The sequence below is a fragment of the Emys orbicularis genome, chromosome 3 (assembly GCF_028017835.1).
Source record: "Emys orbicularis isolate rEmyOrb1 chromosome 3, rEmyOrb1.hap1, whole genome shotgun sequence".
NCBI lineage: Eukaryota > Metazoa > Chordata > Testudines > Emydidae > Emys > Emys orbicularis.
In genome coordinates, this window is record NC_088685.1 from 96,508,333 (window position 1) to 96,520,851 (window position 12,519).

Sequence of the window (12,519 nt, forward strand, 5' to 3'; positions counted from 1 at the left end):
AATCTGGCAGTCATATTGAGCTGCCCAGTACTGCACCCCTGCCCCACTGTCTCAACACCTGAAATGTTGTTGCAAGAGCTGACATGTGAATGGGGGATTGAAGTCTGTCTCCCCAGGCTGAGGGCCTGATTCTCAGTTACTCTGGTCCTGCATGTGGGGCAGGAATGGAATGGGTGGGAAGGCAAAGGTGGCTTAAGGCCATCTTTGCACTCTGTATACTGGGACTCTGCAGTGAAGACATACCCTAAGGCTACATCTACACTACAGGGGGGGGGTCGATTTAAGATATGCAAATTCAGCTACGCGAATAGCGTAGCTGAATTCGACGTATCGCAGCCGACTTACCCCGCTGTGAGGACGGTGGCAAAATCGACCTCCGCGGCTTCCCGTCGACGGCTCTTACTCCCACCTTCGCTGGTGGAGTAAGAGCGTCGATTCGGGGATCGATTGTCGCGTCCTGACGAGACGAGATAAATCGATCCCCGAGAGGTCGATTTCTACCCGCCGATTCAGGCGGGTAGTGTAGACCAGGCCTAAGGGTGACACACCTGATCACCGAATGACAGAGACTTACCAAATTAGGCATCCTAGCCCCAAGGACTATGCAGTATTTCAAGTGCCTGAAAGTAACACAAATGCCAATCATTTACAAAGAATCAATTTACAGAGAATTCAAACTTATCTCCCCATTTGTTCCCAATCTGTTTATACCTCAATAAAGGTACAAGCTCTTAACCCTGGACGAGGCAGAGGGTCCCCAAGCTTTGCTTCCTTGAATTACAGAATAGCTCATTCTTTCAGTCCCTGAGTTTTCCTAACAAGTTGTAAGGTGTTAGCCCAGGGGGCTCTGGAATCCCTCCAAGTTTTAGGTCTGTCTGACCGGCTGACATCATCTTGGCCGACAGAACCAGGCTGCTTTATGAGAAACCTGCAGGAGATTAGGTCACCACCTAGTATCTTGAACAAACAAAAAAGTGCTAAACTGAAATAATTTTAAGATCAGTTTTTAAAAATAGTTTCCAAATGCTGTCAGTTTAGTAGAGGAGATGTTTTCAGGCAGTGACAACGAAGGGGAGTGATTGCTATGTAATTGGGATAGCACTGGCACAATTTCATGTGGGGGATGCACTAGCTAATGCCAAACTGGGTGGTAAAAATGGGCTTGAAAATTTAAGCTCTGATTTTAATACAAAAATTTCCAAATAAAGATAACGTGAAATGCAGCCAGAACCCCCTTTTTCGTCCTGCTGTGGGTATTCAGTCAAGCATCTTATTTTGATTTCAGTATCTGGTTTTCCGTTTCAAATGGTCTCTCTTAACTGGGATGTCTACTGGGATAGACTTGGCACACATAATTCTGGCGGTACATGAGTGTGGTCCCTCCCTTGTGTAAAGCCTCTTTGCTGAATCCCTGCCTGTTACACTTCCCTTTTATGCCTTGCTATTTGAATGTGTAAGAGAAAATACCGAGTTTTCTTTGCAAGAGGATAAGACTTCGGTTTCCTTAGTGTCTTTTTAAATTGTCACCAGTTTAGAGTGCAACGGAAGAGAAGCTGAATCTCTTATTATGCATCTTTTCTTTGAGGCTGAAATTGCTCTTGCCAAGTTTTCAAGTAGGATTTGAATGACGCCCTCTCTCTCTCTCTTACCCCCCCCCCCCGCTCCCCCAGCAGCAGCAGAGCCCTCCCCCGCCCCCCTCCTAGGCAGGAGAGGGCTTCAGGGTAAAGGGTGGGCGGCACAAGACTTGCTCTGCTGACCCAGTGGCCTGATCCAATCACAGGGAGGACTGAATCCCTTCAGCCCCTCCTCGCCTTTACTTCAAAGGAAGAGGGAGAGGGCGGGGGGAGGAGGCGAGGGTTGCAATGTAGGTCCTTTCTTCTTTGTCCGCCTCTTCTCCGAGTCCCAATAAGAAGGGGGCTGAGCTGTAGTTGAGGTGCAGGAGATTCTCTTAGGTTTAAAATCCCAACAGGACTGGACACAGCCTCCCACCTGCCAGCTTCATTCCAACTGTCTAACCCTTCCTGCGGCCACAATGGTTGAGGCATTCTGTGCTACCTGGAAGCTGATTGACAGCCAGAATTTTGATGAATACATGAAGGCGCTGGGTAGGTAAAAGGAGCTATTGCTAATCACCCATTGGGCTGCTGAAATTGTTCCTGAAGTTTTGATGATGTTTTCCAGCACAGATAGGTTGGAGAGTGATCGTGGGATTTGGGATTTTGCATTGGATTAAAGCATCTGAGTGATTTCTGAGTAGAACCAAAAAAAGAATCGTTGTCTAGCTGAGCTGAATGTTGCTGCAGAGAATGTGAATGTGAAAGTGCCGTGGCTTTGCCTGCTCAGTTATTTCCATCATTGTTTCATTCTTTATCAAAGTTAACGTGATATAGATATAATTTGCATGGTGGGTTTGTAAGGGGGGGGCGGGGAAGGCGGGGGAACAGAGTGGTAATGCATTGAGCCTGTTTTAAAACTTTATTTTAGGAAAAGACAATGAGATCAACTGAATCAACAAAAGTTGCTTGCAAATAAACAAACAGGTCCCTCTCATTATACTGGAATGATAAAGATTGCCATCTAAATAAGCAAAAAGTAACTGTCACTAATTCAGTGACAAGAAGCTGATGTACTACACTGTTGACCTAAGGGGTCATTGTTGCAATATATTGTGTTTCTTAAGTGGGTACCGAGGACTCAGAAATATATACAGTGAGCTAAAGTGTAGGACAGTGGATAGATGAAGTATGGATGACTGGGCAGAGAAGTGTAAAGTGTAGTGTGATAGTGAAAGGAGCAGAACAGGATAGGAGGTTTCACCTCATTGTTTGGCAAACAGGGTGTAAAAGAAATCAGGGTCTGATGGATTTTTGTTTTCATTTGGCGGGTTAGGAGTGGGCTTTGCTACTCGGCAGGTGGGGAACGTCACTAAGCCCACAGTGATAATCAGCAATGAAGGGGACAAAGTAGTGATCAGGACCCAGAGCACTTTCAAGAACACTGAAATCAGCTTCAAGCTTGGAGAAGAGTTTGAGGAAACTACCCCAGATGACAGAAACTGCAAAGTAAGTGAACACCCTCTCAGGCTGTAGCATTTGAAAAGTCTTATCTTTTGGTGGGGGAGGGACTAGGGAGAATGATTCAACTTCTTTGCCACAGTTAGTTTAGTTTTGTAGCACAGAAAAGGAGAGTAAGGAAAGACAAGACCGCATCTTACTCATCTAGAGACACAAAGTTATGTCTGGATGTTATGACATATGTTTTGGCCTTCCAGTATGAAGGAATTCTGCTAGATGCCCCATCCATATTTTTGTACCAGTCGCTTTAATCCAAAAATCAGTTTAGGAGACATCATTCTCAACTGAAATGAGGAAGTACATCCTTCCTGAACTTTGGGGGGTTTAAAAAGTTGCTAAACCAGAGCAAATGTGAAATTATCATTTAAATGTCACTGGGACACACAAAGCAGGATTTATTTAATCCTTTTTGTACAAACAAGAATCAAATGGACTTTTCATTTTAAACAAGGAGGGTTCATGGGTTTGGATTTAAAATGCCCAGAACTCGTCTATTATGCCAGGTTTGAGTAAGTTTGTTGAAGAGAATCTAGTAGAGGCTATTGAATACATTCCCTAGAAATCTGAATAGTATCTGCTACTGTTTTAAATTAATCCTTCTCTTTGTATATTTTGATATCCCAGTCAGTTGTGACCCTGGATGGAGACAAACTAGTTCATGTACAGAAATGGGACGGCAAAGAGACAAACTTTGTTAGAGAAATTAAGGATGGCAAAATGGTAATGGTAAGTAAAATGATCACTGAGCTCATACGTATCAGATTAACTATTTGTTTAGATCTATCGAGAGCATGCTATTGTTATTGAAAATCTAGAGCTAGTTATCCGTAAAGCTGGTTGAGAATTTTTAAAAGTTATATATACTTTAAAATATATATATATTGCTGCTCTGAATCTGTTTATAGACAATGGAAAACTTTCAGCATTTTTCAAACAGCTCTAGTTAACGGTCTTCAGAAAGTCAATGACATTTTAGACTTTTGAGGGGAGGGGAGTTAAATACAGCATTGTACTAATCCCAAATGAAACAAAATACACTTCTGGAACTGCAAAAATATGAACTATTTGATTAAATGTGCATCAATCCATTTTAAACAGGTGGTACTTTAGATCACTAAAATAAAATTGTCTTATACTTCCATGTGCAACTAGTTACTTAGAATAAGTATTTCTCTGGGGTAATATATCTTGAGGATTTTTGCATTTAATAATGAATGGAGTATTCCTGCTTAGATTATTTTCCAAAATGATGACCAGGGGAAGAGGTTCACGTAAAGAGTAATATTTTATGCTTTTAACCCACCTACCTCCAGTGATGCTTTGGGAACAGGATTATAATGTTGTGGCAGTCAGGGCCGTCCTTACCCATACACAAACTACGCAACTGCGTGCTGCTCCAATGGCCAGTCTGATCTGGCCAGGAAAGCTGCTGCCACTCCCACCCCATGCCCACTCCACCCCTTCCCCATAGCCCCCGCCCCTGCTCTGTCCCCAGCCTTGCTCCCACTCCACCCCTTCCCCTGAGCTATGTCCCGGGGGACTGCAGCAGGGGTCGGGTGTGCCCTGCACTCACCGGGCGGCGGGAAGTCTACAGATGGCCCTGGTGGCAGTGATACTAAAGCTATGGCTGAAAAGTGCACACGTTCTAAACCTTTATAACACTGGGAGGAAGGGGGTTTGGAAATGTAGCCTCTGGGCTGAAATTTCTCATGTTTGTTCTTGGCATGAAAAAGAAGTGTGTTCAGCTACTTTACTTTCTGTTACCTGGCCATTGGAGAATCAGTCTTTAACTCTTGTTTTTGTTCAGCTACACTCTCTCTCTCTTTGTGTGTGGAGAATTCCAAATAGTTTAAACTTAAAAGTGCAGACACAATATGTAGTTGGTCAATGAGAAATATGTGTTCTTAAGTTTGCTTGTTATAAAGCAAGTAACGATGGTATTTGCCCGTGTGCAGCAAACTATCTTACAAGAAATCTGAACAGGAATTTGGGATGCAAAATTGCAGATATGCAAACAGCTATCCCTTCTGCCAGTGGGAGTGGGCAGCAAGAAGGGTTTAATATCTAGGGCGTTCCTTTTCAACAATATAACCAAAACCGGCTCGAGCCCCCACCCAGTAACTTGGGAAAATTTCACTCTTCACGATTGGCACCTCCAAGAGGCAATATATTGGGAGTTCCATACATTAGAATTACCCGCCATATTCAGTGATTACATATACAATCAGTGGACATGGTACATTTATTTGAACACTTGATTCCCTTTACATATACCCCCTACATATAATAAGTATTGCATATGAACATTGGAATATACACATAGTGCATTGCACATTCTGATATGGGATCAGTGTGGTTTTTGTCTGTTTGTTTTTGTTTTAATGAAATTGTTTTAATATAGGTTCAATGTTATGGCTGAGAGTTTAAATGCACAAAAGTTAGGAAATTCTGTTTTGGTTCCCAGACATCCTTTATTTTGGTCCCCTTTCTGATCTAGTGTATCATGAGTTACTCTGTATTGAAAACAGCAATAAGAAAGGTATGGTTGCTGTGGGAACCACAACTCTGAATGTTTTCACTCAATATTAAGGGTGCACGATCATGTTTTGTTTACTTTTATATGATTTACATCCACTAGAACAGTGGCTCTCAAACTTTTTTACTGGTGACCCCTTTCACATAGCAAGCCTCTGAGTGTGACCCCCCCTTATAATTTAAAAACACTTTTTTATATATTTAACACCATTATAAATGCTGGAGGCAAATCAGGGTTTGGGGTGGATGTTGACAGCTTGTGACCCCCCTCATGTAATAACCTTGCAACCCCCTGAGGGGTCCCGACCCCCAGTTTGAGAACCCTTGCACTAGAACAACCTCTTTAGATTGAGCAATATGTAGAAAATGGTTATGAAACGTGGTATGGTGTTTTAACTTCTCTATTTCTTCTCCAACTTGCAGACTCTCACCTTTGGTGATGTGGTTGCTGTTCGCCACTATGAGAAAGCATAGAACCTACCTGTCCCCTGTCCAGGTGTTACTCCTGCTGGATGCATTTAACTGCCATCCAAAACTGAACGTAGCTAAGTGACATGAACATTACTGGCATGAAAGGTTAATGAAGAGCTTGCGGGTTGTTGGTTTTTTATTTTTACTTTATACCATCAATTGGCAAACTCTTGTTCAGTAAAATGCAACAGGTGGAACTTTGCATTAAATCTCTGAAACACTTGTCTTCGTTTTTTACAATAAATGGAACATATTTGACATGTTATGGAATGCAATTCAAACTTAAAATTAAAATGTTTTTAAACCCATGCTGGTTTTGCATTTAATGGACTAGTGTTTCAGTGCTTTGGAGGAGGTGATATGAAAAACATTTCCTAAATGGGGTTAATACTGCAAGGAGGAGTGGTGGCAAGATGCTAAAGTAGGCTGGGCTATATGGGGTGACTTTGGTCAAACAGGAAACCAGGTGTGACTTCACTCCAATTTAGTGGCTTCTCTTTGCTTGAGAAACTCAGGAGCAGCATCTTTGTAGTGCTGCAGTGGGGGCAGAGAGGTGAGAGGAAACATGGATACTATCTCCCTGGCTCAAACCACTGACAGTCCCCTTCCTCTCTGATAATAATAATCTTTACTTACAGCCTGATCCAAAACTCACTGACATCAATGAGAACACTTCCACTGACTTCAGTGGGTTTTGAATCAATCCTTTACTATTTTGTGTGTGTGTGTTAATGTGGCTAATGGAGGAAGTGGCTGAGAGTTCTATGATCTTCAGTGCAGAGGGAAATAAATCAGAACCAAAAGGCAGAAATGTTCCATAGATTGGGGTGGGAGGGCAGTAGGAATGTAGCAGGCCCTGATCAACCTCAGGGTTATAGACTCATAGACTCATAGACTTTAAGGTCAGAAGGGACCATTATGATCATCTAGTCTGACCTCCTGCATGATGCAGGCCACAAAAGCTGACCCACCCACTCCTGGAATAATTCTCTCCCTTGACTCAGCTGTTGAAGTCCCCAAATCATGATTTAAAGACTTCAAGTCGCAGAGAATCCTCCAGCCAGCGATCCCTGCCCCATGCTGCGGAGGAAGGCGAAAAACCTCCAGGGCCTCTGCCAATCTACCCTGGAGGAAAATTCCTTCCCGACCCCAAATATGGTGATCAGCTGAACCCCGAGCATGCGGGCAAGATTCTCCAGCCAGACCCGCATTGACCATTGATACTAATTACCAGCGATGGCACGTTATTGCCTTTCCTAGGGATCCTCAGATGCCACAGGGTTAGGAAGCCTTGCTCCTTGAGGGGAGCATAGAGTGGAAACACCATGATGTGAACCTCCTCCTGGAGTCCCTTCTTGTATGTTTTATCACACAATGGTGCATTATGGACCTTAATTTGTATGGAGGGGCAGTAATCTCTTCTAAGAGCCGTACTGCATTTTACAGAAATCAAAATTGTATTAATAAAACATCTTAAAAGCAGAATTGGTGTGAACTGGCTCTATACCCCAGTTTTCTGAGCTAAATATAACCAAAAAGAGTTACATGGCATCATATATGTAACTAGGAGGAAAAGATATAAAGAGAATCCCCCTTCTGTTAGGACGTTGCATCCATGGGCCATATCTGCTTTGGGTTGATTAAGACCTTTTTTTAACAGTGACACAGTTGTGATATTTAACCAGTGGGCCACATTGGGGATGCTGCAAAGGCATATGTCCAGAAAGGCGTTTCAGGAGGGGAATTGCACCTGAGCTCCCAGGCCTGATGCTGGACCATGGTATTCTTTAGATCTGCTAGCTGGTGTGCTGGAAGTAGTTCTGGTTCCTCCCCACCATAGTGGCTCTCTTTCATAAGGACACTGATGGAGGACTAGTGCTTGGTCTCAGCGACTGCAACTATGGCTGGTCCTTCTGTGCAGGGAGCACAAGAGCACCTCATTTGATAAGGGTCTAGGCACAAATTGGCCCTAAAAAAGACACGAATGCAAGATCTTGTTTTCTAATATCCTTTTACAGGGAAGTGCTCTCTGAAGGGACTTAACACTGTAAATCTAGGTGCAGAGGAGAAAGCCCCCTTAATTCTCAACCATCATGAATATATTTGGTTTGATAGCTATAAATCACTTTAAAAACTGGGGGCCTGACCTACAGAGGTGCAGAGCTCCTGCATCTGCGATGGACTTCAGTTAGAGTTGTTAATGTCCCTTAGGAACATTAGTCTCAGCATTCTTTTCATAAGCATAATGCACTAGCACCATGTTCTAAAAAAGTGATCTTTTAGGCCAACGGGAGTGAAAAAGTAGTACTCGTTTTCGTGGCTTGTGGAACTGGATTCTGGTTTGCTTCAGCCTCTGTTGTCCATGTGTGCAGCTATAAAGAGCCTCTTCTCTGCACTACAGAGCTTGCATTGGTTGATTTAAACCTCGTTTCAGTGTAATAATACAGATTATGTCTGTCATCCATCAGTATGGCTCACATCACAGCTGTCTTCTTATGTATGCAAATCACATGATCCCCTTTCCCACCCATCCCTTTCCCAGAGAATTGGGAGCAGATGCTTTTGCTTCATCTCCATGGAAAGAAGTCATGATTCTCTACTAGTGGCATTAATATCCATGACAACTGATTTATAGTGTCACGAAGTAAAAGAATAAAGTCTTTATTACTGGTGCAGAAAGGAATGAGGTGATGGATAGAAAAGGCTCTGGAGTACACATAAGGCCTGAATGGTAAATATTTAACAAGGGAACTCTCCATCCCTTCTGTTGTTTACTCTCCTTATATGCATTACAAACACATTTAAACAAAGGTAACTCCCCCTCGCCCCTTCACTTCATGCCCTGTATGCATATGTTTTACATGTAACAGCTACCCAATACAACTTTACTGATGGAGGCTTTTGCCATCTCAAAAAACAAATACTATGAATGTCAAAGGAAATTAGGGCTAGGAGAAGTGGCATTTGTGAAATGCCTGTGGGGTTATCCTGAGTGGGGAAGGGAAAGGAGAAAAGTCAGACATGAGGGACTTGCAACTGTAGATGGATGTAAATATTTCATAATATAGTTAGGCAAACCATAGAAATGCAAACCACTAAAAAATACACAGAAAGAAAAATACATCCACTGGATGGAGAGTAACTGAATATTTAGAGAACAGAGACAGAGAAGGCCTAGAGGTGGAAAGCATAATTCTCTGATCTTCTGCTATTACAATATCACTGGGTTAGCTAACCTTGGAACTTCACGTTCTCCCTTGTGGAAAACAATTTTCACTTCTCTGTCTATAAATGGCATCACAGCCCTCCTGTAGTATGAACAGATAGGCATTTGTATTCACTCACTCCTTATCTTCTGTCACGAATACACATCTCAACTCTCACATCTTATTAGGTTTTAGCTTAATTTTAGTATTTCTATAATTACTGGAGTTTTATTCATTCTGGAATGTAAGATGCTTCAGACTATCCTTTCCAAGGCATATTAAGATTTAGAATTAGAACTGCTATACTACATTACCAAAAGATTAGTCCTTTGGCCATAACTCTGCTTTGGAAAATGGAGCAATGCAAAACTGGGTCCCAATTCTGCAGACATTTAGGCCCTGATCCTGCAAGTTCATACATGCAAGCTCATACATCATTATGAGTTGTATTAACAGGAGTCAAGTATCAGAGGGGTAGCCGTGTTAGTCTGGATCTGTAAAAAGCGACAAAGAGTCCTGTGGCACCTTATAGACTAACAGATGTATTGGAGCATAAGCTTTCGTGGGTGAATATGCATGCATCTGACGAAGTGGGTATTCACCCACGAAAGCTTATGCTCTAATACATCTGTTAGTCTATAAGGTGCCACAGGACTCTTTGTCGCTATCAACAGGAGTGTTGTAAGTAAGACACAGGAGGTAACTACCCTGCTCTACTCAGCACTGGTGAGGCCTCAGCTGGAGAAATGTGTCCAGTTCAGAGTGCCACACTTTAGAAAGGATGTGGGCATATTGGAGAGTGCAGAGGAGAGCAACAAAATTGAGAAAAGGTTTAGAAAACCTGACCTTTGAGGAAAAGTGCAAAAAACTGGGCATGTTTAGTCTTGAGGAAGCTGGGAGGGAACCTGATAAGTCTTCAAATATGTTGAGGGCTTTATAAAGAGGACTGTGATCATTTGTTCTCCATGTCCACTGAAGGTAGGAAAAGAAGTAAAGGGCTTAATCTACAGTGAGAGATTTAGGTTAGATGTTAGGAAAAGCTTTCTAATTATCAGCGTAGTTAAACTCTGGAATAGACCTCCAAGGAAGGTTGTGAAATCACCATTGTAACCCGGGGTTCTTTCAACCCAAAGCGAGGTGGTGTCAGGAAATAAATCAGGGGAGACATGGCCGTCTGACCGGTAGATGGCTGGCACAAACAGGACAACACAAGAGTGCTTTCACTTAAAGCTAAACTTTAATTAGTCTCAAGCACTTACACACGTCTGCAACAGGTTAGTAAAACACCCCCAACCCTCAATAATTACCGAAGCTGAGTGTGGCTCTCAAGTGGCAAAGCAGCGCCCTGTCTGCCGGTGGGGAACACAAGATGCATCCAGAGGGAGAGTCCCTGAAGAGCCCCTTCTGAGAAGTCCCACTACCTTAAACTTTTCCCCCTTATTTATACATTAGTAATACAATGACATATCCCTTAAAGAAAACTTGCTAAGCAAGCAGTTTTTAAAGGTCAAGCAAGAGGTTTCCTTATGATCGTCAATTAACCAGATATGTTTTTTTTTCAGAGTGTCCATGCCTTGGGACCCTGACAGACACATTCCTCAGGGTACATTATAGACAAGCTTGCTGTTTTTCTAAAATACATATATCAGCAATTTCAACATTCTTAGCAGGAAGGACGCAGGGTCAAGCTGCCCTGTCTGTGGCACCCAAAACCCCCTCCCCTCCTGCCTGGGTTATGCTAAGGCTGCTGCATGATCAGTTTACGGCCTGCTGACTTGACTACTTTTAGCAATACGCAATAGTGGTTTCAGGCACTTTACTGGTTTGCCAAAATCTCCCCGTACAGCCATCACTGGAGGTTATTTAAGAACAGGTTGGACAAACACCTGTCATGGATGGTCTAGGTTTATTTGGTCCTGCCTCAGCACAGGAGGCTGGACTTGATGATTACTCAGGCTCCCTTTTACCCCTGCATTTGTATCATTCTATGAGGTGTAAGGGTCCACCTGTGCAGGATTTGAGGCCCTCTACGCACACGTGCAATTTTGCTCATGGGAGCAGTTCCATGGAGCAAATGGAGCAAAGTTACACATGTACCTGTTTGCAGAATTGGGCCCTTTGTAGCTGGAACCTAGACTGTAAGGCCCAAATTCTATTACACTGCTAATATTACTTGCTGTTGCATAGCACTTTTCATCCGCAGATCTCAAGCCACTTTACAAAGGAACGTATCATTAGACCTATTTCACAGATGGAGAAACGGAGGCACCTGTAATCTTATACTGTACCTCAGATATATTTAGTCCGTTCTGCACTGTACCTCCAGCAGGTTTCCCTACATGTCAGAGGTTTCTGGATGCATCCCAGTGCAGAATATGCCCTAATAATAGAAGCCTGTGACAATGAGCTCTGTTAATAACTGTCCTAGGCAAGTGCTGGAAGGCCCATCTCATGGTATGCTTTAATGTACACTAGCTAATGGAGAGCACTGCACTCCTGCAGTGACCTCCGTGCAGAGGGCTGGATGATCTCATTGGGCTCTTCTATCTGTAAAGGTGTGATTGTCTCTAACACATGGACTTTGGCTCTCCTGCCAATTGTCCTAGGGGAGATAAAACACCCTAGTTACAACAGGTGACTTTTCTTATTGGCAGTCTTGGCTTTGAGTGAAAGGGGCCCCATTGCTCTTTGGACAACAATTCCTTCCTCTAAGGCAGGGATCGGCAACTTTTGGCATGCGGCCCACCAGAGTAAGCACGCTGGCGGGCCAGGCCGGTTTGTTTACCTGCCACGTCCGCCGGTTTGGCCGATCGCGGCTCCCATCAATGGGGGCAGTGGGAAACAGCGGCCAGCACATCCCTCGGCCTGTGCCACTTCCCACGGCCCCCATGGGCCTGGAGCGGCGAACAGCGGCCACTGGGAGCCATGATCGGCCGAACCTGCAGATGCGGCAGGTAAACAAACCGGCCCGGCCCGCCAGGGCGCTTACTCTGGCGGGCTGCGTGCCAAAGGTTGCCGATCCCGGCTCTAAGAGTATGTCTACATGTCACACCAAGCCCAGGTCTGTGAGACCTGTGCTTGTGGATTGGGGTTTCCAAGTTCATGCTTGAGCATCCATGCTGCATTGTAAACGTGGGTTTACAACTGCTGGACCTGGTTCTCATAGCCATGCTAATGCATCCATACCGCCCTATGCAGAGCTTCTGACTCAGGTCTGTGTCCACACTGCAGAA

The 12,519-nt window shown here is 43.7% G+C and overlaps 1 protein-coding gene across 1 annotated transcript; it reads left to right on the forward strand.

Annotated features, from left to right (window-relative positions):
- The first annotated feature begins 1,881 nt into the window (after positions 1 to 1,881).
- FABP7 (fatty acid binding protein 7) lies at positions 1,882 to 6,381 on the forward strand. The gene is made up of 4 exons (XM_065400921.1): positions 1,882 to 2,105; positions 2,890 to 3,062; positions 3,699 to 3,800; positions 6,033 to 6,381. The coding sequence occupies exons 1-4, from the start codon at positions 2,033 to 2,035 to the stop codon at positions 6,081 to 6,083; spliced, it is 399 nt and encodes a 132-aa protein (XP_065256993.1). The 5' UTR covers positions 1,882 to 2,032; the 3' UTR covers positions 6,084 to 6,381.
- Positions 6,382 to 12,519: the final 6,138 nt, after the last annotated feature.